The 26156-nt window shown below is 34.5% G+C and overlaps 3 protein-coding genes across 4 annotated transcripts; 2 read left to right on the top strand and 1 right to left on the bottom strand.

The window, feature by feature from the left end:
- Positions 1 to 1983: 1983 nt before the first annotated feature.
- LOC141661455 (transcription factor bHLH91-like) lies at positions 1984 to 4878 on the top strand. The gene is made up of 5 exons (XM_074468467.1): positions 1984 to 2218; positions 2382 to 3078; positions 3494 to 3907; positions 4005 to 4110; positions 4598 to 4878. The coding sequence occupies exons 2-4, from the start codon at positions 2401 to 2403 to the stop codon at positions 4104 to 4106; spliced, it is 1194 nt and encodes a 397-aa protein (XP_074324568.1). The 5' UTR covers positions 1984 to 2218; positions 2382 to 2400; the 3' UTR covers positions 4107 to 4110; positions 4598 to 4878.
- Positions 4879 to 5283: 405 nt separating this feature from the next.
- Positions 5284 to 10298, top strand: LOC141724271 (uncharacterized). Of its 2 annotated transcripts, XM_074526344.1 has the most exons (11): positions 5284 to 7592; positions 7677 to 7787; positions 7910 to 7942; positions 8484 to 8655; positions 8735 to 8913; positions 8996 to 9132; positions 9254 to 9349; positions 9462 to 9531; positions 9609 to 9686; positions 9780 to 9891; positions 9983 to 10298. In XM_074526344.1, exons 1-11 carry the CDS (start codon positions 5661 to 5663, stop codon positions 10045 to 10047), a joined length of 2985 nt encoding a protein of 994 aa, XP_074382445.1. In that variant the 5' UTR covers positions 5284 to 5660; the 3' UTR covers positions 10048 to 10298. The 2 variants fall into 2 exon arrangements, 1 of the variants encoding a protein (XP_074382445.1); XR_012576573.1 differs by lacking the exons at positions 9609 to 9686; positions 9780 to 9891; positions 9983 to 10298 and having other exon boundaries at positions 8996 to 9163; positions 9462 to 9502.
- A 670-nt stretch (positions 10299 to 10968) lies between these two features.
- On the bottom strand, positions 10969 to 25865 carry LOC141724270 (protein transport protein SEC23 C). Its single transcript, XM_074526342.1, has 12 exons — positions 25008 to 25865; positions 24381 to 24554; positions 22004 to 22165; positions 21784 to 21926; positions 20484 to 20559; positions 18648 to 18823; positions 18476 to 18557; positions 17636 to 17713; positions 15815 to 15976; positions 15450 to 15713; positions 12127 to 12231; positions 10969 to 11339 (listed from the first exon to the last, which is right to left on the bottom strand). Exons 1-12 carry the CDS (start codon positions 25737 to 25739, stop codon positions 11196 to 11198), a joined length of 2298 nt encoding a protein of 765 aa, XP_074382443.1. The 5' UTR covers positions 25740 to 25865; the 3' UTR covers positions 10969 to 11195.
- Between the last annotated feature and the right edge of the window lie 291 nt (positions 25866 to 26156).

The following is a 26156-nucleotide window of genomic DNA, read 5'->3' as shown; positions in this document are numbered from 1 at the left end:
TCTAATAGTTGGTTGTTGGATACCGTAAATAACAACCATTAGATCTTAAAATAAATAGATTAGAGCCGTTTAATGTATTAAAATAGATTTTTTTTTTATTTTTATTTGTAAACTAATCTCTAATTTTAAATAAATAAATAAGAGGCCGGTACAATCGCTCTTTAACACTCTCGTTCAATCAAGAGTCTAACTCTAATATTATATTAAGCAACTAATTCATCTGAAATTTTAATGGAGCAAAGGAAGGTCCGAACAAAATTTTATACTTTTTAACAGTTACGTTATATGATATTTTTTTTATTTGTTTTCTCCTAACAAAAAGATTTGAAATGAATAACATTTAATCAAATAATATTAAAACCTATCCTAAAATTAATTATCTCTATTAGTGTTGTTAGATTTTAAAAAATACCCTTCAAATGAACCAATTTTTTAGGATTTATATTTGGATAGACGAAAACGTAAGTCATGAAAAAAAGGTCTGCATCGAATTGAACATTTTGGTTTGAAATGAAAGGAAGGAACAGATTTTAACTTGGCAAGGAGCCTTCTAGACAAAGTAATAGAACAAATTTCTGATTTAGTGATAAACATATGTGTACAAACCGCGGCACCAAATTTTCATGATTTAGAAATTTTCTATCTGAAAAAGTATTATTTGTTTTTATACATTATGATGCCTCAAATCTCAATACACATCAGCAGCAGGGGTACATACAATTTCACCTTATTCTTTTGGTTACCATTGTAGATGTACACTTGTACCATAGACAAAGACAGAATTTGGACCATATAACTCTCATAATAAATTTTACTAAACAACTGAACAGTTTAATATGTTCTAAAAGCACTACTCTATGAAATCTGAATGTAAGATCAAGTTGTTAGCTGCTACATTTTCTACCCCCAAATTTGATAAATTTGTCCAAAAATCTTCCGCATACAGAGGACAATAATTAGTTGTCTACGATCCCAAATTCGAAGCTCAAAGACAATCGGGACTTGTAGGAAGAAAAGTAGTCAAGTGTTGTGCACTATAAGTGTAAAACAAGATCATCACAGAAATATGTAGTATTGGGAGTTCTTGGAAAGGACAATCCCATCCCACAAGACACTTTCAAAGTATTACAAGTGGTCACCATTCTATAACCAAAAACGTATCTGCTAGCTACTTTATAGCCCACACTTTGATACACAAAATCCCTATTAGTGTAAAAGGAAAGGATCAACAATAAAAGGAGGGGCTACAACTTTTCTTTTGTTTCTGAGCTACATAAATATAAACAAACAAATAGTTAGTGTTCAGAAGTTGAGAGTATTGGGTTAAAAACATGTACATGAAGAGGCTAGAGTAACATATGTACTTCAAAATAGGTGTTATTTAACCAGAAATATTTGTTTTTTAGAAAAAAAAAAATTAAAGTGTAGAGTACAACTGTACTACAGATTTGAAGTGTTTGGTAGTGAAAATGGCAGTTTTGCCTACACAAATGATGAACTAATTTGTGACCTCTGTCCTCTCCTTGGCCAGATGTTGATTACAATTTACTGTTTTGTCATTTAGGTTACTTATTTGCCATTGCTTGTCCACTAAACCTATTCTGGGGTTCAGAATCATTGCATTGTTAAAACTCAACAATGTATCCTATCTAGGCATTTTTTGTGTGTTCTTGATGCTCATCAAATTATTTTAGCTAACAAACCAGCTACCTATACATCCACTGCTAAGATTACTAAAATTTATGGTCTCAGAAGCTATAAAACTTATGTTCTGAAATTACACAAATAGCTCTCTTTAATGTCTGTATAAAATTCAATATCTCTTTTAAGAGTATATGGACTATTTAGGAAACAGAATAGTTTGGGGAGCAAGAAAGAATGAAATAATGAGGCACCAAAATAGTGGGACAATGAAATCAAGCTGCAGCAATATACCTGTACAAAAATATCAGAAAAAATACTCAAGATTTTAAGATTGTGGTCCCCTCAGATAGGAATCTCAGTAACAAATTTCCCCTTGTGGCACAAAAATAAAATCATACTCTGTTATAATATCCTCAGACCTCAGCTTTCAGAACCCCCCCAAGGCCCCTACCCCCACCCTTCCTTTATATCCATTCTTTCTCACTTGTATATTAAAAGGGGAAGTTGTTCAATCTTTTTCAAAACATTCAACAGAAAAACCAGCAGATATATCATACTTATATAATATCAGAAGGTCCGTTTTCAATCATTCTACTATAAATGCTACAACCCCCATTATATTTATTACAACTTTTGTCTCTATACTCATCTTTCATAAACTGTTTTTTTTTTTATCATCTTACAAAGTACTAACTGCTTCTTACCATTTTTGTTTCTTGTTTTTTTAACTGCCGCAGATACAAAAAAACAACAAACATGATCTTGAATTCAGACCACTCTAATGAATGCTTTGATCCATCTTCTATTCAAGATCATCAAACACTCGGTCTCCCCAATTTTAGTTCTCCTATAACCTATTCTCAACAAGATGCCTTAGGATTTGAGTACCACAACCAAATGGGCCTAGAGATTGATAACCAAATGATTCAAGAAAATGCTCTTTCTAACTGGGATGTTAATCAAGAACTTAACTTTACTCAACAACCTCATATGGGTAATAATTTTACTACTCATAACCAAAGTTTTGTAAACTCTGAGTCTTACTTTTTGACACAAACACCATGCACTCAAACAAATGATATGCTCAACTTTTCGTCGATTTCCTTCACAAATCCTAACCAGAAGTTTGTTTTCCCCGGGGATGTTGGTAATGTGTCTGGTTCAAACGTATTGTTTGACCCAATGAATCATTTGAATCTTCCTCCTCAGACTCCTTTGTTTAGGGAACTGTTTCATCAGTCGTTTCCGGGAGCCAAGGCTGATGGAAATGGAGAATTTAATAATGGGGTTTTCGAGTTTGGTGGCAATATGAATTTTTCGGCTAAAGAGAGGGAAGCTAAGACAACCAAACATTTGGGTACTGAGAGACAAAGAAGGGTTGATTTGGGTGGCAAGTACACTATTTTGAAGGAGTTGATTCCCAGTCCCACTAAGGTAAGCTCTCTGTTTATAAAGAGATATGATTAGCTTTCCTTATACTTTGTGTTCGATAAATATTATGATCTTTTAATAATCTGCAAGTGAATATATACTTTGTTTGCGATTACAGTGTGTTGGGTATTTTTTATTGAATGTTCATAGTTATTAACACTTCGCATTTGTTTCTTAATTAATATCTGCACATTATATTTCTTTTCTTGTGATTTTTATGTCTTTAAGTCCTTATTGGTTGGTGTTTGTGTGTAAGAAAGATGACTAGCTATACTCATGAGTTGCATTTGTTAAACATTATGGTTCTTTGTTTATGATTCATGTTTATGGCTTTCTGATTAACCATACTTGAAATTCTGTAAGTTAATATATTGTTGTCTGTGGTTTGTTTTTTTTATTTGCGGTATGCAACACAAAGGGTGATAGAGCTTCAATTGTGGCTGATGGAATCAATTACATAAAAGAACTTCAAAGAACTGTAAATGAGCTAAAAGTTATGGTGGAGAAAAAGAGGTACTATAGGGACAGATTGAGAAGGCACAAGATTGAAGATGAATCTGGGCTGGAAGTGGAGAGTTGCAAGCCTAATGGTGAAATGGGCCAGGCTTATAACGGGCCATCACTCAGGAGTTCATGGCTTCAGAGGAAATCCAAGAACATTGAAGTTGATGTTAGGATTATAGATGATGAAGTTACTATTAAACTGGTTCAACAAAAGAGGATCAACAGTTTGTTGGTTGTGTCAAAAGTCCTTGAAGAGCTTCAGCTGGATCTTCAACATGTTGCTGGTGGCCTTATTGGTGATTTTTACAGTTTTCTGCTCAACTCAAAGGTAGTCAATAATGTATTAATATGTCTGATTGCTTTTCTCGAATTTTTTTACATGGATGATCATCGGTTTTCTGCTCCATCCTGCACCTTTTTTTCAGATATGTGAAGGTTCCTCGGCGTATGCAAGTGCAATAGCAAACAAGCTCATTGATGTTGTGGATAGGCAGTATGCAGCTTCTCAATCAAGTAGCAGTTACTAGATAGGTAAGAGTTTGTAACTTTGTACATTTCATGGTCCTTGGTGTTCTCCCTAAAATACTTGCAAAATTCTAATAATTTGTTGATTATGCTATGTATGCACATAACTGTTTTTCTTATAAAGTAATGCCTGAATTTATTTTGTAATTTACCTTGGTAGATGTTCTTCATATCAAATATGTATTGCAGACTAATTGGATACATATGCGTGTGGCCTCTCTCTCTCTCTCTCTCTCTCTCTCTCTCTCCCTCCCTCTCTTTCTTCCCCCCCCCCCCCTCTCTCTCTCTCTCTGCCTCTCTCATTTGTAAATAATAGAAGTTTATAACTTCTTATTCAAATATCTTCTACTGAAAAAATTACAACATTTATTAGCTTCTGAAAGTTAGTTACCTTGTGTTTAATTACTTCTAGATATTAAAGTACATATAAGTTAATACTGCCAATCTGGAAGGAGGATTATTGTTTAACTAATACTTTGGTATATTTATGTAGGATGCAAATGGAGGGTCTGTTATGGTGATTACTGCTGGCTGCTGATAAGGAGTTGATAAAGTGAATAGAGATGTTAACCATTTTCTTTCTTAGGCATGATAATGAGATTAGATTATTATGTTGTTTTAATGTGGATGTTTTATGCATACACTCAGTCTAGTTACTTGAGATTGTGATCTTATACTCGTGAATCAATGTTTCCTTAACATTACAACAGTAGCTTTGATGGTAAATGTTCAAGTTCCTCAGTTATTATATAAAGAATTTAATAACTCCCAGTTTTCAGAAAATTTACAATCTTGCATGAATTATGTGCTGATATAATATTATATGCAGACAAATCACTTATCCAGCAAACATACCTTTTAACAACATATAGGCCAAAACTGTGATGAACTTGGTTTTTTCTCTACCTATATAATCTAATTGTATGAAAGTTTCTCTAGAAAGTAGTTCATTTTATAATCAAATCACTGATGCCTACAGTATAGCATTCATATTATAAATACTATACAGTGAATTACTCATTTATTCCAGTATATCTTGCAGAATGATTCTTAAAAATTAAAGAAATGAGAATATTCAACTAATAACATCACTATCATTTTATGGTCACTTTCAGAATACTTTGGTTCTGTCAAGAACAAGACAGATTTACAGTGTGCAATGCCAATGAATTACTCAAAGAATACGAGTTTTCGTGTGCAGTCCGCGTTTCCCGTACTAGATTCATTTGCAATTCTTGATACTTGTGCTTCAAGTTGCAAGTTGCAACTTATAAGGAATGTTTAACCTGTAGTAGAGTTGCAGACGAAATATTGAATCTTCACAAAGAATAAGGGGAGTCGCTTTTATAACATTATATCTTGAGTGCCCCTATGTAGCTGCTTGGTTTCGTCGTCGAAATGTGACGCTTTCTGCTCGTTTTACATAAAAGCAAAAAAAAAACCATCTCCTTCATCGACATTCAGGTCGATAAGTCCCATGCCAGCCCCTACATACTATATATTTCCTCGTGTTCACTATCCTAGAAAAACTTTTGTTTACTTTTTTTGGGTCTTCAATGCCGAGCCCGCCAATACCATGTCCCATATCTACTCCCGAAAGATCCAGAAAATGTCTCTCCCTCAATAGCCCTGATTTTATTTTCCTTGAACAACTGTCACCGCAATCTAGCATAACCTCAGCTAAAGGAACCACTTGGTCCAAGGAATTCTTAAAAGGAAGGAAGTCATCAGAATTGACCGAAGCAAGTCTAGTCGAGATCAACAGAAGGAATGCAGTAGTTGAGAAGAATTCCGCTAGTAGTAGTCCTTATTACAAAGGCCTCACAGACTTTACCCTAGACATTAATAAAGAAAAACTTCCAGCTTTAGGAATTCATCATGCAGCTTCCCCGTTTGGCACATCAGCAGAAAATACAACCTGGTCCAAGAAAGGCAAAATCTTGGTACGCAAAAAAAAGTCAGAGGAAAGCTTTGAGGAATTTAGCAGAAGGAGCCTCGTCTCTGAGGAGAGAAGATATTCCACTTCTAGCAGCCCTTACTACAAAGGGCTCACTGATTTCACTCTAGATATTAAAAAAGAAAAATTTCAGGTGCTCGGCACTCAGGAGGAACCTCCTGCGCTTTCCAAGACGAACCCTTTACTGGAAGCAGAAACCACTGGATGCAAGAATGAGAAAAAAGCTCTAAATGAAGATGCGGTTGTGGTGGAAAAGAGGCACAAAGCTACTACTCCTCGCTATGAAGGGCTCACTGATTTCAGTTCAGATATTAACAAAGAAAAAATGCCAGCAACCGAGTTCTATGAGGCAAACTGCTCTGAGAAAAGCATTTTCCTGACAGACCAACCATTGCAATCAAGCACCATAACGGAATGCATTACCGGGTCAAAGAAAATTGTCACACCTTGTCCAGATATGCAATTTTTGGAACTACATAAAGAAAGTATTATTGAATATATCCAGGGAAATACAGTTCTACAGGATAAAAATCATACTGTCAGCAGTCCCTACTATAAAGGACTCACTGATTTCACCCTAGACATCAATAAAGAAAAAAGTCCAACTATTGAGATCCACGAGGCAACTTCTGCTTCTACTAAGCCTGATCGTCCCCCATCTGACCAATCCTCAGAGCTCAGTGCCACAAGCAAAGTATCTAGCTGGTCCAAAAAGGCCACCAGATTCTTAACAAGAAAGAAGGGCTCATCAGGTTTGACAGAAGAAGGCCTTGAGGAATTTAACAGAAGGAATGCAATTTTAGAGGAGAAGAGGTATAGTACTAGTAGTCCTTATTATAGAGGGCTAACCGACTTTTCCCTGGATATTAATAAAGAGAAAGTTCCCGTCATCGAGATCCATGAGAGAGCTTCTGTTACCTCGAGTAATAGATCAAGTTTTGTTGTCAGGATGCAACAATTGGGTACATTTTGTTTTTTCTTCAAAAACAAGGAAAAGAAAGATATTTTATCTTCTTCCTCATCATCACAATCAAGAACCTGGAAGGATATAGATTTGGGGAAAGAAGTTAAAAGCAGCTCAACCAAAAGAAACACTACCCATTATTCATCTAATGTGGGGAAGCCAGTGAGGGAGAGAGAGTTACAAAAAGACCATGCACCACCACAGTTACTACCAACATCACGCCTACAACCTCCGCGAACGCCACGAGTAGTAGAGGCAGCAAAAACCTCAGAATCAAAAAAGACAAATGTGATGGAACAAAGTGACACTGAGGAGAAAGAGAAGCCACTACAAATATCACAGCTAGAACAAATATCAGAATCAGAAAAGTCATATCCCACACAACAAAATGATACTGAAGAGACAAGTACGCTGGCAACAACATCAGAAACAATAATGTCAGATGCAACAGAACAAAGTGATACCGACGAGAAAAGAAAGTCGTTCACTTGGGCAGATAATTACCGGCCCTATACTTTGACAGATTTCCTATGCAACCGAGAAACAGCCTTGGAGCTGAAGTCTGCAGTAAGATAACCTCCGTTGTAACTTTTGATGTTTCTCCTGATTTATAAGAAGACCTACATATAAATAGTTATACTAACCTTGCAGGCAAATTCAGAACAATGTTGTCACTACATATTTGAAGGAAAACCAGGGGTGGGAAAGCGAACCATGATATGGGCTTTGCTTCGCGAAGCCTTTGGAGCTGACAAAGTACAGGTAAAAAGATGCATAGGTTACCTATATTAAGTTGGACCCCAAATAATATCATTGAATACATGTATTTTGCAGGAGAATTTCGTCTGAAACTAATACTGTTTTATTTGCAATATGTTACACAGTCAAGAAAAGAGTGTAAGGAGTTCGGCCTCAAGGTAATCTGACAGCAACTTAAATTTTGTTTTTCTATACTGTGTCTTCTTGGCTCATGCTCTTGTCTATGATTAAGTTTCCGCAAAACTTGACATGGTCCTGAACTCAATTTTATTACAGACATTCCTAAATGTGGTAGTGTTTTATGTGGAGAGAGTTATTGATGGTATTGTATTTTCAAAAAGAATTTAGTGATATAGACCTAAAGCAACTTAACTCTTTTTAGTAAATCTTATAAAAAGAACTGCTGATGGTAGAATTTTGGTAACCTTATCCCGAATCAAATAAACAACCTAAAAGTCTAACCCTGTTGTTAACCATTCCCGTCCTTGTTTTGCCTACAACAGCTAGCTGTGAGCAAACATATTTACTGTTAAACAAAATACAGAGGATATACTTTTAACTCACAAGTACAAAGTCCAGTGTACAAAACAGAACTACTTGGTATACGAGCATAAGAATGTTTGTCACTAATAATCCTATATCGTGCATGTTTATTTCACGGTGAAATTGCTTCACCGCTGACAAAGGTATTTGATGCAGGGGGAAGCAGTTAAAAGTATCCAGGTAAATGTTAAGCAATCTTCTCAACATGTAGAAGTGAATCTTTCTGAGCTTAAAGGATATGAAAAACACGTTATAGTTGAACTTATGAAGGAGAAAAGTACCAGATTATCCGACAATGTCTTGCCATGCACTATCGCAAACTGCAGGGGTAAATTTCCCCACTGCCTTTTTTCCCAGTTTCATTTAAAAATTTCATAATTTTTTATTTCCGTGTGGCCTTTTGGCAGCTATAATTCTGTATGAAGCAGACAAATTATCTGCAGATGCCCTAATATATATTAGATGGCTATTAGAAAGGTATAGAGGATGTAATAAGGTCTTCTTTTGCTGCAATGATATCTCAAAACTCCATCCGATTAAACACCTATGCAGAGTTGTTAAGCTCCTCCCACCCTCTACCCAAGAGGTAACAACTACTACACTTTGACTTGTAGTAAGCTACATAGCAAGATCTAACTATACATACTAAGAGTTCCTCCCTTTTCCAGATTATGGAAGTTCTCAAGTTTGTAGCAAAGCAAGAAGGCATTGAGCTTTCAGATAAGCTGGCCGAGAAATTTGCCGACAACTCCAAGAATAATCTGAGACAAGCCTTACGTTCATTTGAAGCAACCTGGAGATCTAAGTAATGCACATTCAGCAATATGTTGCTTAACGTAATACTATATATGTGATTTGTGGATTATAATCCAGCATTACTTCACCCTACTATCTAAATGTACGGTTCTACAAAACAATAAATGCAGTCCTGAGTTACTGGAGGATCAAGAAATAATGACGGGATGGGAAGATGCTATAGCTAAGGTTGCCAGTGACATACTAAAAGAGCAAAGTCCCCAGCAGTAAGTGACTGACTCCAAACAAACAAAAAAGTTGAATATATAACCACCGTTTGAGGCTTGTGCAACACCTCTAGCCAACGGGAAATCTAACATGTCATCCTATTCTCTACAGGTTATATGCTATCCGAGGGAAACTGCAGAGTCTAGTAGAACACAATGTATCACCTACGTTCATTTTCCAAGTAAGAGGTTATCTAATGCTATATGTAGAACTTTAGATATCATTTGGGTTTAATCATGGATTAAATTTATGGTGCAGACTTTAATAGGAGAACTAAAAAGGCACTTGGAAGAGTCCTTGCAGATGCAAATTGACAAACTTTACAAGGACTACAATGTATGAACCACTAGTTTCAATTAATCTTATCCTATCTTATCAAGTGCAATCAGCTCTAATATTAACTATTTATTACTGGATTGTCCTGATCAGGGGGATGATTATGGTAATCATCGTTTTGGTTTCCCTCCGAACGAAACTAAGGGACTGGCTGATAAGCATAACGATTTTAGAAGGACTGTTCAGCAATTCATGAAAATCGAAGGTATGCATACCCCCAAAATGAGCTCATTCTAACAATTTGTCCCTCTTACATGTATATTTCAATACTCATATCATTCGAGTTCACTCCTCAGAGTTCATAGCAAAATTTATGAGTTGGTACAAGAATTTGGATGTGAAACTGAAGCCCTGGACGTGAAGCTATCACTCAGGGTCAAAAATATAGAGAACCAGTTGGCCCCTGGAGAATATAAATTTAAAATAAGTTGGCAAACATGCAGTTACTTGCCATTAAGTTATATTTGTATAAGTGATACAATTCCATATTTTCTTATTCAGTGAAGTGAACTATGAAATGTCTTTGTATATTTGTAATAGCAAGTGTTGCTATGACTCTACATGAATAATATCTTCGATTTTTCTATAATGTGCTCATGAACACACAATAAGCGCGGAAAACTATAAGTTTAGGCCATTTTGATTGGCTCCGTATTTATAATAGTTGTGGACCAATCAAAATGACCCAAAACTATAAATTTCCGTACTTATTGTGCGTCCATGAATACACAATAGAAAAACAGTAATATCTTTGTCCCCGTCCCCGCAAAAATTCAATGTCCACGAAGCACATTCTATCGGCCCATCAAAACAGTTCAAACTAGTTCACGCACCAAAAGATCTCACATGTGCACAATCTCTTCTAAGAATTTAAGTACAATTTCCATGCAAAAAAAGTCGGTATAAAATTGCAATTAACTATTAAAATTGGGCACGCTATCTGCGGTAACCTTAAATCCTTGACATGACAAAGGTAACCAAAACCTTTGAAATAACAGAAATGTCACTAAATGTTCTAGTTTGTCTTAATGATGTCAACTTTTGGTTCTACGTAACAAGCCAGCAGAAATATATAGTTACTTTGAGCTGAAACATTGCAAGTTATGCGACCATAAGCACACTGAAATTTTAATGTTAGCCAAGTTCCCTGTCCAGGCATGCAGCCTGTACATGTTCAGAGCTTTTACAAAATTACATAATAACACAGACCGACATTAAGAAAAGAGGAATTGTAGATGGAAACGGACGAAAATCAAGGGTAGATATAAAATCAGAAAGGATGTGGGAGAAAATTGAACTCCAAAGTAATTTATCACTTATGCAACCAACTGTATTATTGAGCTTTTAATACAAGTATTACATGATTATGTGAAAACTAAATAACATTAACTAGAGTTGTATGCATCAAATCACTGTACACAAATTTTTTGAAGATTAAGAATTACAAAATTGGAGGTCCTGTTGTATTCTATTTTACTGCTAACCTCTAACAATTGTCCAGGACAAAACCTATTGAACCGCCAACCGCTGCAGATGATCCAAAAATACCTCAAAGCTGACATCATCAGTGAAGATGACATCCCCTCCATGAGCAGGAGGTCCATCAGAGTTGTATGTCGCAGAAGGATTCAATTTTGCTAAAAGAAAACGAGCCTGCATGATTTTACACAAACAAATTATTAGTCTTTGGATCAGAATAGGGCTTGTGTATATAATCATTGTTATATCTGATGTCTCTATCTCAAACAAGCCAAAAAGCAAGGCATTAAAAGTGCGACCAGACTACCATTTGGTCTATTTCGAGAGATATATTGCTCAAGTGGAACTCTTTCCGGTACACTTGTATTTTTCAATATCTAATATGACGATAAAAGAACTTTTAGGATATGTTTATTTGCAAGGTTTATAAGCCCTCGGAGCTATTTTGAAATTGCACTCATTTTGTATTTACTTGATCCTTTCATATGGACTATTTTATTACCATTTTCTAATTTTTTTTTTGTGCATTATTGAACTGGAGAAACGAACTAATAAATGAGTGAAATTGTGTCCATGGGATAAACTAAGGACAGAATATAGTTAAATGTAAAGTTAACATGTCAATAGTGTCTTATTCCCATGAAACATGCCTAGCCTCTGGGGTTGGCCCATCTAGGCAAATTTGAGCTTTAGGTAATAAACATGTTGTCGATGGAAATTACAGGGACAGGAAAGCAGCAGATCATTAGGCTCCATAGGAATTTCTAAAATTCACAAAAGCTGAATTTACAAGTGCAGATTAACTACAAAATTGAAAAGTCATTTTTTCACTACATGCAAATTTTAAACTACTTTCATGGCATAATAAAAGGCATAAAAAACCAGAGAAAATGCAGCTTTCCATGTCAACATTATTTTCATGTAGTCACTTTCTTGCCTGAAGTAGAGATATAATACTGACCTGAGAGCCATGCTGATCACAAACAACTAAACGCGGTACTGGAAATCTTTCTTTAACTATCGCATCAGCATCATCTTTAGGCGCTCGTAGCAACTGGGAAAATGCCTGCAAGGAAATTTGATTTGTGAGTGATTCCTAAGTCAATCAAACTGTGTACACTTGGTGTTACAGAAACTTTTAACCTTGTAACAGTGGATAGTTGGATGAAACAAAAATGACAATCGAACTGTAATGGATATCAGAAAGCTGATCTAGATTCCAGAGGCAAGTAGCCTTTGTCATATCAACATAAGACCAAAGATGGAGTTATTTGATGTGGAGAGAACGAATAATTTGTGGTCCAGAATCTGGAATTATACACTAGTACTATCTAATATTCATCACAAGGTGGAACAATTTCCAGTTAAGCTAGTAACATGGACAGCCATGTTTTGTGTGGCATTATTAGCCCTCACCTGTAGAAAATGTTAGGAGGAAACACACACATATTCGAGATTCAATAATATATTTGACGTGGAAAACCCACGTCCCAACTTGTATTATTAATCAAAACAGTTATCAATAATACATAATCAAAACTAGAATACTCAAGCCTAACATACTCAAGCATCCGCTCTCGAGCGATACTTGAGTCCTACATCTTAAGCATTCTCTTACTAATTAAACAATAACAACTCAACGGTGTTCCAATCGATACTTGAGCCAACCAATGCTCAAGCATCTCCAAACCGATACCTAAGACGACTACATCTCTTAAGCATACATGAAAATAATAAATATATACAAACTTAGCTAACAAGACTTACATAATCTGATTATAATAATAATTGTCTACCCATACAATTATTACCCAATCCCATTATGATAATAATTTTCAACACATACAATTATTACACAATCCAATTATGTCTTGTATCATCAAACTTATATCACATATTGGGTTTAAACCCAACAGCAAACATGTTGAATATCAACAAAATTAAAGATTTCCTCCACACTAAAACTTAGATTATAAAAAAAATCAGCATCTTAAGCAATAGTAGAACATACAAAAAATTTATACAAACTGAAGCATTTGTACATTACAAAGAGTGCAAATACACAAACAGTGCCAAATGGGAAAGCATAAACATTAAGTAGGTCAAGTAAGATGACCCGTGTAAATTGTACAAATTGGTTGCTCAGGGTTTTTAGTGACGGGACCTCTTCATTTAAAATTGAAAGATTATTATGTAAGAGAGGGTAAAGCACCAAGGGCTGATGACAACCACCTAATAAGAGTTTGGGATAGCTTAGGATCCCTTCCTTGGCAGGCCAATAAACTACAAACTAAATAGTGACTGGGAATTGGGTAGAATTTTTTATTATTTTTCTAGCATCAGCAGTCACGTGTTTCATGCTGACTAGTGTACAGGTCTATGTTATTACGTAATTCAAAAAATGAGGATGAGCTTATTTATATGTACATATACACTCTAGTCTCTACTCTACTGTTTCAGCTTGATTTAAGATGAATATATGAGATCACTTATTTGGTGATTCTCTTTCACATTTTTCATTCTCACCCAGACTATATTAGTGTCCTATCTGATCCAGATATTCTATCCCTGTTCCTGCTATGTCATCTGTCAAAATCTAGTTTCACAGAGTTGTACAATATAATTGAAACCTGATATATTAAGTGGTGGAGTTTCCAGCCCATCCCAAATTAGGTCTAACTCTTTCCTTCATCCTTGTTACACTCTTATCTATTCAATATTTGCTCTCAACAAATCTATTGATCATAAAAAATGTGGGACTTAATCGGGGAATAAAAGATCTATTCATTCACATTTGTTTTAGTTTTATTTTCCTGTATACCCCGTGACCTGTCATCTACAGCCAACTCACAGATCCGCACTGGTCAAGGTATGAAGGAAAACCAAGGCTCTAACCGAACGCCTGAATAGAATCAGGCAAATCAATAAATTACATTTATAACCAACAAAGGGTTGGTGCAGTGGTTGAAGTCTTGGTTTCTCTAAGAGAGGTCAAGAATGAATAAATTACATATATAGAAATCAATTATTTTGCTCCTGATATACGATTACATATAAAACAATTATGCAATTATATCACTGTATAGGAAAGTAGCATAAATATAGGAAGAGATCTTTGTGAACCTCAAAGAATATGAAAGCACCAAGATAAGAAAGCAAAAATTTTAAAAAATTAAATCTGTAACAACCAAACAACCAAACCAGAAACAAAATTTCGTAACTGAAATGTATTTTTCATATGAAGAAATATGTGTGAGCCCAAACAAAGTTAAAAGCAGCCAAAAAAGAATCGAAAATATTAGAATGACATTTTAGTAAAAACAGAACATCTAAGGACATTCAGAACCTAAAAGGAATTGCCTATCCTACTAAATCCAGGGTGTAGACACCTTCTAAAAATTAAGGGAATTTGTATAATATATCCAAAATTAAAGAGTCACTTTATCATTATGTCCCTTTTATTTCAATAATTATAAATATGTCCTATGATTAGTTTTTAACTCACATTTAACTCATGCTAATATTTTTAAATTATAAAAATAAATATTTGTCTAGTGTCTATGACCAGAATACCCCTATAGAAGTTAGTTTCTAAGACATCACCTGATCACTTCCCCAATTTTTTACATCATCTGTGTTCATTTGGAGAAAAAGATACAAATATATTATATCTTTTTCATCCTATGAAATAATATTTTTTTAAAATTATTAATTCTTATTATTTTTAGTGAAACATATTTTTTTTATTTTTTACATTTTTAAATGATTTGATGATAATAGTCAAAAAAAATATGTTTTAAAGCGTAACTTTAATAAAAAATTAGGATGTGTTAAACAATATAAACCATTTTATATAGTATCTAGTAACTTTCTTTCCACAAGAACAATAAGTTGAAGTCTTCCAAAAACATTGACTTCTCTTTCATCAACAAAAATTAAACTATAAAAATATATTTAAGAAACATAGATACTTATAAAGGTATCATGTACATTGATACAGTATCATGTACATTAGTAATGGGAGGTTATATATGTCAGTGAAAATTATAAAATTGTGAAGTTAATCATAGTTAATCTAAAATTATATAAAAATTTGAAAATGGGATATATTTGTAAATATAATTATAAATGGGATATACTCATAAATCAATTTTTAAAGTGGGACATAATAATAAAAAACCCAAAAATTAAATAGCCTTATTAGCTAGTCGATGCGTCAAGTATGCTCAAACCTTATATGCTAAACGCACATAGTTTATACGTGCATATAATAATAAACATTACCTCATGTTCCGGCTGGATATGATAGCCAGCTTTTCGCCACTGAGCAATAGTAGAACCATGAAATACTACAATTGTAAAATAAGAATCTAATAGAAGAATCCTCTCAGCAGAAATTGAAGCCACGTCTAAGAGAGCTGCTTCTGGTGCACTTTGGAAAGAGTAGGAAATTAGCGAAGGTTGAATCATAACAACCGAGTTAGCGACATTTTCCCTGTTCAAAATCATTCTAAAATATGCCGTCTCATCAGGGCTGTTGTTGAAGACCTGGATGCAGAAGAATATGCAAGTATTTAACTGTTCTTGATTTTGACCATGTTTGATATGACAGGAAAATAACAGATGTTACCGTGTAGATTCAATTATACCTGAACAAACTGGGAACGACGTAAATGGAATATGAATTGCGGGACTATTGAAAATCTTGTTGATAAGCTAAAAGAAGAAGGACTATCCTTCTGGTAGTCCCCAAACCTAGAACACATGTGAATTAATGATTTATCCAGCCATCTTATAGGGTCAAACTCAGCCTGCATATCAAGAGAAACACCTGGTTAATATTAAGATGTACATGTTCTACAGAATAAACACCAATAAAATACGAAAAATGTTATGATGGTATTTCACAAGACCGCTCCTTGGAAAAAACAGGTTATATACAACACACACAAAATCAATATTACCTATTGGGAAATACAGAGAGTTTAAGCATGGGGTAAATTCAGAATTCAGATGTGCGGTAAAGATTTCAAAATTTAATCTCAAATGTCGAAAACATTTCTACCAATTAAGTGCTCATGTCGAGTGTCTCAATGCAATATCAACAATACTGAAACATATTGAAGAAATCTAGTATTTATAATTTTCCCCATCTATAAATATGCTACCATTTTTACTACAAAATGTCAACTTGGCTAGGGTTACAAAATTCGAACTAATGCAACTTTTGAACATCCACGTTAGTAAACTCTGTCACTACTAGTGACTCACTAGTTATACTTCATTCATTAAGATATGAATTACTGTAGTGACTAAAATCATATGAAGATACATCAACTTTAAATCTGGATACAGAATTTATTAACTTGCAAAAATGTAAAAAAAAAAACTTAGTTCGGATGGGAGTAGATGTAATATATTAGACCTCCTACAAAAAAACGAAGTTCGTTCGAGAGAAACAATTATTTGTATGCATACAACAGAGCCGGTGAGTAATCATGGTACAAATAAAAAAGGTAAACAAAACTCTGTGTATGCATACCTACCCAATGTACCTTTCATTAAGCTAAACAAACTAAGATTGTAAAAATCTCAATTCTCAACTAACATTAGAAATATATGAAATAACAAGTGTATATGCCATCTGTTCAAAACCCTGCATATACCAGATTATTTATGTTGGTCTAATCATTTACTACCCAAGTCATTTCGCATACCAATAAAACTCCATTAACATAGTACTGATATCAGTACCGGATTGGAGTCGTGATCAATAAATCTATGAAGTTTCTGACAATATGTTGTGGAGTTCCTATCTCACATATCTTTAGGAGCTTATAGAGGAAATTACTAATAAGAAAAGCAAAGTTGGTGAACTAAGAGGGAATGTGTCATGTTAGTAAGCAAAGAAGAACAAAGAATTGACTCTACTTTGACTGCTTTTAATTTTTTTGCAAAATAGACAACTTTGTTGAGGGAGCGAAAAATTGTGCATCAGTTTTTTGCAAGCTTTAGGTCTATATGCCTCATTTGGTCTAAAACATACAAAATCGTCTGACCGCTGCTTCAAAATAGGTAAAAGACAACTAAATCCCCAATATTGCTGGAACAGAATTCCACAATATACGGGGCTGGAGTAAGTCCCTGGTATAATCGGTATTAAGGTGACAAGACGTAAGATAGTGTACCTTGATATTTCCAATCTTCATTTTCTTATGTATGTCGAACATCACAGAATTTATTATCATCTGGTGAGTCTAATGGAACATCAGGACTTTTGATAAAGACTGAATGAAACTAGATAAATTTAGTCATACAATATTAAGGAAAATGGGACAAAGGGTTGAATCAGCAAAGTATCAAACAACAGCATCAGGTTAAATATATTTTGCAGAAATCTAGACATGATAAGCTCCACACACAGATTCACATAGCATAAAGTAAATGTTCAAAAAAAAAGGCTCTCCTACCTCAGTTTCCATTTTGAAAGAAACTTGGCGTGCAGTAACTACAGCAGCTGCTTCTTGGTCAAATCCAGCAATCAGATCCTACAGTATACAGTACAATCTAAAATTTGTCACTGAATACTATCAAATTCTAAATAGCAAAATTGACACAGTAAGACTCACATACAAAACACTGAGGTGTAATGAGGAGATTAACTAGGTGAAACTAAAAACAGATATTGGCTAGATTCTAAACACAAAGAAATCAAATTACATAAAACCACGCAGATCCATAAACTAATTGCACAGAGCAGGTAATAACAATTTATATTTAAAAACATACTAGTCACAGTTGAGCATTACTCATTTCTGATTCCATATTAAGGGAAGTGGAAGCAACTAACATCTTTGTTAACATATTCATGTTTTTTAACAATAATTTATTGACAGAGTGTTGCAAGCAGCCTCAGTTTGATTTTTGAGAATGCAACCGAAAGAAAAGGAGGTATCACTTGAAACACTTATGTGTGGAAGGTAGGGAGTGGCTGCAAATAATATGAAAACTGTTTGTTTCAGTATATTGATAACATTGTCACACTTATGTGGGGAAGGTAGGGAGTGGCTTCAAATGACATCAAAACTGTTTGTTTCAGTATATTAATAGCATATATATACACATATATGTGATGCATGCATGCGTATGCGACATACAGAACTAATTTAGGAAAGCAAAAACAGAGTACATGTCAATTCCGGTGTATCATCAGCGCAAATCAGAAACTAAAAAAAACATACTGTATTTTGTAATAACACAACTATGTATGTATGTGTATTATGATCTTAGCAAAGTGCAGACAAGCATGCCTGTATACTTCCAGGTCCAGCAACCCATCTTCTGGAGAGAGTGGTAGCACGAAGTCTCATTTGTCCACTACTATGTTGATAACTGAGAAATGTATTTCATGACATGTATGAGATCTGCAAGTCAGAGGAGCTAAACAAATTCTCTTTACAACAAAAGCTTACGAATACGTACTAGGTCAAGAATTGGAAGTAAAATTGGTTATTTGCTGATTGAGTAATAGCATCTGGGCTTTCCTTTTTCACAATCTCAAACATTAAACACAAAGAAGTGGACTTATCAAGGCCACACATCTTCCATGCTGTAGTGTTCCCCTGACCGATGACCGTTTCAGAGCAAAGAGGACCTTTCTGCATAAGAAAGTAATAAACATCAGACTGAATACAACCAAAAGAATGGCTCTTAAAAATGTGTTCGACTAATGATATAAGGAAATCAATAGACAACAGAATGAGAAGTATATTATTTTTTTCCTAATTTTCACATAAAATGTTCTTGCCCCATTCGAATGGAAGATATGATTGTAATATATTATTAGGTAATATCAGAGATTAAACTTGCATACAGCGACATATATGTCTAATCTAATTAGGAATAATGTAGGATTTTTGTATGCTTTTCTTTGTTTTTTACTTATTCTTCAGATAAGGCTGCGTTAACTTACTGATATATATATATATATAGGGGACTACTCCAATAGAAACCACTAAAATAGAAATTAAATGGAAACTTAAATTTTAGGATGATGGGAATGGTAGTGGGGCTCGAGGGTGGGCCTTGGCAGGGTTAGGTTGGGGCCGGGGTGGGGCCTAGTGGGCCAGGGTGGGGCCAAGTAGGGCCCATTAGGGCCCATTAGGGTCTATTTTGCAGGTCTGGGGCCCATTTAGGATTATGATTTGAGCCTTAGTGAGGCCTAGTGGGCCCAGGATGGATTTTGGGGGGCTGGAAGTAGGCCTAGGATAGGTTATATGATCTAGGAGGCCATGTAGGGGGTGGGTGATGTCATATAGGAAATGTTTCTCTTGGTTTCCATTTAAGTTTCTAGTTTAGTGGTTTCTATTTGATCATTTTCCTATATATATATATATATATGGGCTACTCTAATAGAAACCAATTTTAAAATAGAAACTAGAAACCAAATATTTTTAAAAAAAATTATTTCGAAATATAACATATATGGTATGCAAATTGATCGTTGAAAGATGTAAAAAAATACAGTGAAACCGGATTTTAAAAAAAGTTACAGTTTGACGGGAAAAATCAAATTAAAAACGGGGGGAAAAGCTGAAATTGAGTGTGGGAGGGTGCAGAGTAGTTGGGTGGGGTGCTTTTAGGGGGGCCATTAGATTAGGTTGATCTAATGGTTGAGATTAGTTCTAAGTTTCTATTTTAAATTTGGTTTGTATTTGATCATTCCCCTATATATATATATATATATATATATATATATATATTGTTCTCCTTGTTATTCCTAAATGATTCATGCTTTTCAATATTGGCATGCATCAGTTTAACTTGTACATCCAAAATATCAGGCAGTACATTAGAAGACTAAAAGACAACGGAAAATATCTGAAACTTTAATTCAGATGTTCTGCTGCAATGGTATTCATAAGAATTTTTAAAAGAAGATACGAAATAGTTAGGATTGTTTGTGTAGACTTAAGATAAATGTACCAAATTTCGAGGCAGTAAAACCCCTAGAATTTGGTCTTATGAGAAGTTTTGATGCAATCAGTTATTCAGGTGATGGAAATTTGAGAAATAAGCATTGATTCAGGGGAATTCTATGATTTAGTATGATCATTAAAATTAATCTTATCCTTAGAAACTCCATATTTCCCATATCTGAGAAATAGGATTGATTACTTGGAGAATTTAAAGGTTGAGATAGTTTTTGGGTAGTAGTGGTAAATTTTCAGTGGTAGCTCAACCATTCATATCTCCAAAACTTTATGTTATCTTTCAACAATTCCTACTTTTTACAAATTATTCTTTGCACCTACTAACCTTCTCAAGTGATGCACAGGGACCAATAATGCCTTGAACTTTGATATCCTTGGAGCAGTTCACCTCGAAAATTCCACTGCAATGTTTTAAAAAAATAGTGCACATTGTAAATGCACTAAGGTCAGGCAAAGATTGTAGTTTAAGATGCCAAAGAGCTTTGCAACATTTTAATCAAATAAAATTAATTAGCCTAAACGTTTCATTGCATGGTCACGCTCCCTTCAGAGTTGAAGTGTATGCAAATTTATGTTGGCATCCAACGAGGCTTGCTATATTCACTACATATTTTAAATAAATGTTGCCTAGTACATAACTGAGCATGACGCTCAAATTTTTACATAGAGCATTACTAGCATAGAAGTTGATGGTAATGCGCATGGAAAGAATAATTAGCCTTTAAAATGAAGCCAAAGACTAACGTCGTGTAAGATGATAATGTTTCAAATTCACAACTGAGCATGACAAACAAAGTTTATATAGAGCATTGCTCCCATAAAAATTAAAGGTGACTGAATATGGGGAAACTATGATCAGCATTTGGAATGATGCCAAAGACTATCGTACTATAATATGGTCATGAAGATGTTTCATTTGTTTCATTAAACTTTCCAAAAATTATATAGGAAATTTACTTCCGGCTTGCATGCATATTCCTGCTCTTTTGAATCCTAACCCCTTCCCCATGAAAATAAAGAAAAAGAAATGGAAGAAATAAGTACATTATAACACTAGGACCTATTCTTCTGGCTCTTGGCACGGCTCTTGGCACTGCCACAGAGGTACTATCTACAAAATTAATAATTATAATATAAACAAAGGCTTTTTCAACTGAATATTACACAAAAAATCAGTTACTGGATAAATATTTTTTACGTAATATTGGAGGCAAACTAAAAGGTAAATCCTAAACAAAGAGTAAAAGAAAACCTTAAAAATTCTCAACCATCACCTAAAAGGACAAAGATTCAAGAAGGATTCAGAAATGGATAATGATACCTTTTAAGTAGATTCACTTCCTATCTGCCAGACTAAGTGAGTTTAACTCTTGAATTTGATAGTTCAATTCATCCATTTTTAAAGTCAAAGTACATGACAATTGGTACACAACCTCTGCATAACTTTCCTTTTGCTTGGCTGAGATCATATATCAAACTTAGGCATAGAAGAAATCCTACCATAGGTATACTCGGTGACAAGGCAATAAACTATACAAGATATCACCCACAAATCAAATATTTAATTACAATGATCTAGCCATTTACTGAACCAAAAACTTAAACTATTTCATCCGAAAGCTTACTTTGAAGCTAGACCTAGATCCGCGTCTCCAGATTGGAAAACATGTTTCAGCGAGTCCTTAAACACAGCGTGGCCAAAGCTTTCTGCAAGCACAACTAAGCCACCAGACCTTTCAACAGCTACTTTAAGTTCAGCAACCCCAACCTAGCAAGTAGTGAACATACAGATAAGTTTCTTTCATAAAACTCAGTTTTACAACTTTACCCTCTACGAAATTTTACCTGGTCAAGAGCGCAAGCAAAAACATCAAGGACATGCCCTTGATGTATGAGCTGCTTCGAAAGTCCTTCATAGAACTTCACCGCTTTATGATAAAAAGGAGCAGAATCTTTATCAAGGTCCTTGTGAGAACGTATAGGTTCAGATAAACTCCTTGAAACTATCTGCAGATACAGTAAACAAGAACTCGGTCATAATATTGACTCTTGACCACTTACTTACCAGGCAATATGCAACTCACGTACTCGACTACATCATTTCCACACGAACAAGTTGATTCTTTTTCTTCCCCCCCCCCTTTCCAACACACACAATTTTAAATAAAATCTAGTATCTTTATTTATTGACGATCAAAATCTAAAGTTTTCTAAAAGGTTACTTTGTCTTCTCCATTGTGGAATATTTTCTCTTATTTTCCCATTGCATAGTTATGTCAAATCTAACCTACACAAATTATCATATATACGTATTTGTTATTATTGTCGCCGTTTAATATGTATGACTTTGTAAAAGCTATAAGGTGAAAAGACAATATCCAGAATTATCTTAGGGTTCAACATGAATCAAAATATTGTTCATTGGTTATCTAACGGTCGCCTATTGTCATAAAAGCCTTTTCGGTATCTCCAATCAATTAATATACCACAAAAAGGGTAAGACCAACTGATAATTCAGAGTTTGTTAAGTGGAAAGACAAACAAAACAAAAATAACGGTGTTTTTAATTTAATATAAAAAATTCAAAACTTAATTGGCACTAAGAAATTACCATATACTCATATTGGTATAGGCATAGCTCAATTAGCAAACTGGTTGGAGATTAACATAATAATAATGGCTTTAAATTGACTAAAATTGTTATATATGTACAAATTTTTATAAGTGAGAGCTGACCAGCTAAGCTTTTTTACAAATTTTTGTAAAGGTGAGAGGGAATTAATCCCAACACTCTTTACATGTTATAGGCATAGCTCAATTAGCAAACTGGTTGGAGATTAACATAATAATAATGGCTTTAAATTGACTAAAATTGTTATATAGGTACAAATTTTTATAAGTGAGAGCTGACCAGCTAAGCTTTTTTACAAATTTTTGTAAAGGTGAGAGGGAATTAATCCCAACACTCTTTACATGTTATAGGCGGAACATTTTATTTTCAGCTGAAAATGTAAATGTGAACCCTCGATTTTCAAATGCACTGAAATTGAGTTTGTAACAAGTATCAAAGTTTGACAAGGTTCATAGGAGCTGATTGGAAGAACATCCTAGATGGATAAGTTTCAGCATACAACAAAATAAACTGATATAACGATCCCCCACGTTAAACATCAAAAGAGCTTCATAGTAGACTTGAACAGATTATTTATAACACCACAGATATATCAATATCTTCTTTCACTTTTTTCACGTCGATGTTCTTTCACTTTTCTCATGTGTTAGCTTCATTTCTATTTCTGTTTCCTATGATATAGAAGTACCATAGAACAGTTTTTTCCTTATTAAGATGAAGGGGTTAAGCTGTAATAATCTTACAAAATTGGTTACATGACGGTATCAAGGTCCTTGAGTTGATACTACTAGCCTATAACCCGTGCGATGCATGGATTGTTTTTAACATTCGATAGTTTTTAATAATATATTTTATAATATAATTTTCAATAGTTGAAAAATAAATCGAAGAATATAATAAATTATAACAATATATATTTTATAATAATTTGAGACTTGACTGAAAATAAATAATATAATATAATATATTGTTTAAATAAAGAATATAAAAGTTTAAATATAATAAGCTGTTGACGGGGTTCGAACCCTGAATCCATGAGAGCAGTTTAAATATTAATATAATAATATTTTATTATTGTATCTAATGGTTCTCATTTTTCTGACTTTAGATCTGACGGTTGTTATTTGTCGTACCAAACAACTGTACCGAGCAACTACCAAACAACTGTACCGAGCAACTACCAAATAGAGGGTGTTCTGCTTATAATAGTATAGTATTATGTGCTAATGAAATATGAGAGGAAATAGGTTATTACATAAATAGCATATGCTGCTCTAGTGAATGAAGTTTAACAACAAACTCATTCAACATAGAGGGTCATCATATGTTGCACGGAGAGATATATTAAAATACAGTATTATATATATATAGTTGCAAATAAGTATGAAACCCTATGATAATCCAGATTATAATGTAATACATGTTTAAATATACTTTACCAAATAATGTGTTCATTCCAAACAAAAAATTATATATTATTCTTCATTTATCTTACAGAAGATTTGACTGGAATTTATATAGTGATGACCTGTATTTGCTCAAAGTTAGTTAGTGTTTTACATAAATAGTGTGTGTAGATATTAGACTTACAGCGCCTGGTCCTTCTGTTGTTGGTCCACCCAAAAATGCCATGATTCTAGCCCCAGTGCCCGGAACACACACTCCCAGAAGATGAGCAGCAATACTCAACGCAGTTCCGGTGCACCTAGCTGCGCGTTGATCTGCTGGCACAGGCCAAGGATCTTTTTGAAGCTCCTCTAACACCTTAGACAAAAATATGAGATCAGTGAACAAGGTGAAAGAAGAATATTATTATAAAAAGCCTGCCAAGTTCACTGAGTGTCCAAGTTTATCTCACTCACATCATAATATAAGAAACCCACGTTCAACACCATACTAAAAAGACTAGCTCTAAAATTAATACCAGAGGATTGAATAATAAATTCCAAGCATAAATTTAACTGATACACAAATTCCTCCCACTTCCGTCACAATCATACAAGACGCGCCATGTTTAACATTGCAAATCGAATGTTTAATATACCATATAACCCATACACCATACTTTACACATTGGGTTTGGAACAAATGACCATGTTTGAAATTACATCACTAAAGTAAGATCACTTATCACGAAACATATTTACATCACTAGGATAAGTTTAAAGCTAAACAAAAATAATAACAAATCTACTTGTATAGGGACAGTAAATATACCGAATTAAGAGAAAATTCACAGTCGGACGCAGGCAACAAGAACCTATCAATACTCTCTTGCGAAAGCCCATCTCTAACACCCGCAATAACCCCAGTAGCCGGCTTAGGCTTCTTAGCAAAAAAGCCCATTTGCTCCAAAACCTGATCTTTACTAATCTCCTTCCCCCCTTTAAAACAATAAACTTTGGGAATCAAACCAAACCCCAATTCATGAACACTAACATAACTCCCAAACGTAATCAAGCCGACAAGGGAATTGTCGGGAATCATCCCAACAGCCCTAGTCAAAGCACTTTTCAAGAAGCCAATTTCCTCCTCAATAACACAAGTGTCAATAACAAACAAGAAAACATTCCGAAACACGGGGGAGTGGGCGGGATCAGAAGAGTGATACTCAATAGTAGTGTACTGAGGAAAAAGCTCAGCAGGGAGATTATCATCAGTAATAGAATGATAATGCGGGGGGAAATGATTACGATGAAGACAAAAAGAACAGATCCAGATCTTGGTGGAATAATCGACAATCGAAAAGGGGTTGAGAACAGATCGACAGTTTCGACAGCGAAGAGGAGCGTAAGGGAGAAGAGGCGGAGAAGAGGGTAAGGGCTTGAGAGGAGTGTAGATTGCGGAAACAGGGATTATGCATTGTGCTGATTCTTGTTTTGTGCCTGGTATTACATTCCATGGCATGCGTACTCCGTCTTGCGATTCTAGTTCCAGGAATTCTGTCATGCTGGGTTAGTGATCACAGTGAACAGGGTGTGTGTGTGTGTGTTTTGGGGTTTGTGCGTGTGTTTGTTGGGCGGAGAGCTTGATAATGTTTCTTCTTTTTTTTTAGAAATAGAGCTTGATGATGTTGATGATCAAGTACATATCATATCATGTAATATTTGGTATTTGATTGAGTGTTGTAATAAATATTTTTAAATTAAAATATATTAAGTCAATAATTTAATTATATATTAGCAACTTCAAATTTCATTAAAATATTTAGGTCCGTTGAACGAAAATTTCATTCGGGACAAATGTAATTTGGTATATCAATCGGAAGACATTTCAATTTCACATCCAAATTTCTAGTGTCTTCTTCTACTCGCAATTTGCGCATCGATTTGTTCATGGACAATGGAGTGGGGATCAAGTGCAAAG

Source organism: Apium graveolens, chromosome 5 (assembly GCF_009905375.1).
Source record: "Apium graveolens cultivar Ventura chromosome 5, ASM990537v1, whole genome shotgun sequence".
Lineage (NCBI taxonomy): Eukaryota > Viridiplantae > Streptophyta > Magnoliopsida > Apiales > Apiaceae > Apium > Apium graveolens.
The sequence above is the reverse complement of the archived record's forward strand: the minus strand, read 5'-3'. Positions and strand labels throughout refer to the sequence as shown.

Bases quoted from the DNA above. Each gene is read 5' to 3' on its own strand.
- LOC141661455 (XM_074468467.1), top strand. From the start codon at position 2,401: ATGATCTTGAATTCAGACCACTCTAATGAATGCTTTGATCCATCTTCT. The intron at 3,079-3,493 runs GTAAGCTCTCTG...TGCAACACAAAG, and splicing joins TGATTCCCAGTCCCACTAAG to GGTGATAGAGCTTCAATTGT. The intron at 3,908-4,004 runs GTAGTCAATAAT...CCTTTTTTTCAG, and splicing joins GTTTTCTGCTCAACTCAAAG to ATATGTGAAGGTTCCTCGGC.
- LOC141724271 (XM_074526344.1), top strand. From the start codon at position 5,661: ATGCCGAGCCCGCCAATACCATGTCCCATATCTACTCCCGAAAGATCC. The intron at 7,593-7,676 runs GTAAGATAACCT...CTAACCTTGCAG, and splicing joins CCTTGGAGCTGAAGTCTGCA to GCAAATTCAGAACAATGTTG. The intron at 7,788-7,909 runs GTAAAAAGATGC...TATGTTACACAG, and splicing joins TTGGAGCTGACAAAGTACAG to TCAAGAAAAGAGTGTAAGGA.
- LOC141724270 (XM_074526342.1), bottom strand. From the start codon at position 25,739: ATGACAGAATTCCTGGAACTAGAATCGCAAGACGGAGTACGCATGCCA. The intron at 20,560-21,783 runs GTAAGCTTTCGG...AAAACATTGCAG, and splicing joins GATCTAGGTCTAGCTTCAAA to TGGAATTTTCGAGGTGAACT. The intron at 15,977-17,635 runs GTAGGAGAGCCT...CTTGATATGCAG, and splicing joins CTTTCAAAATGGAAACTGAG to GCTGAGTTTGACCCTATAAG.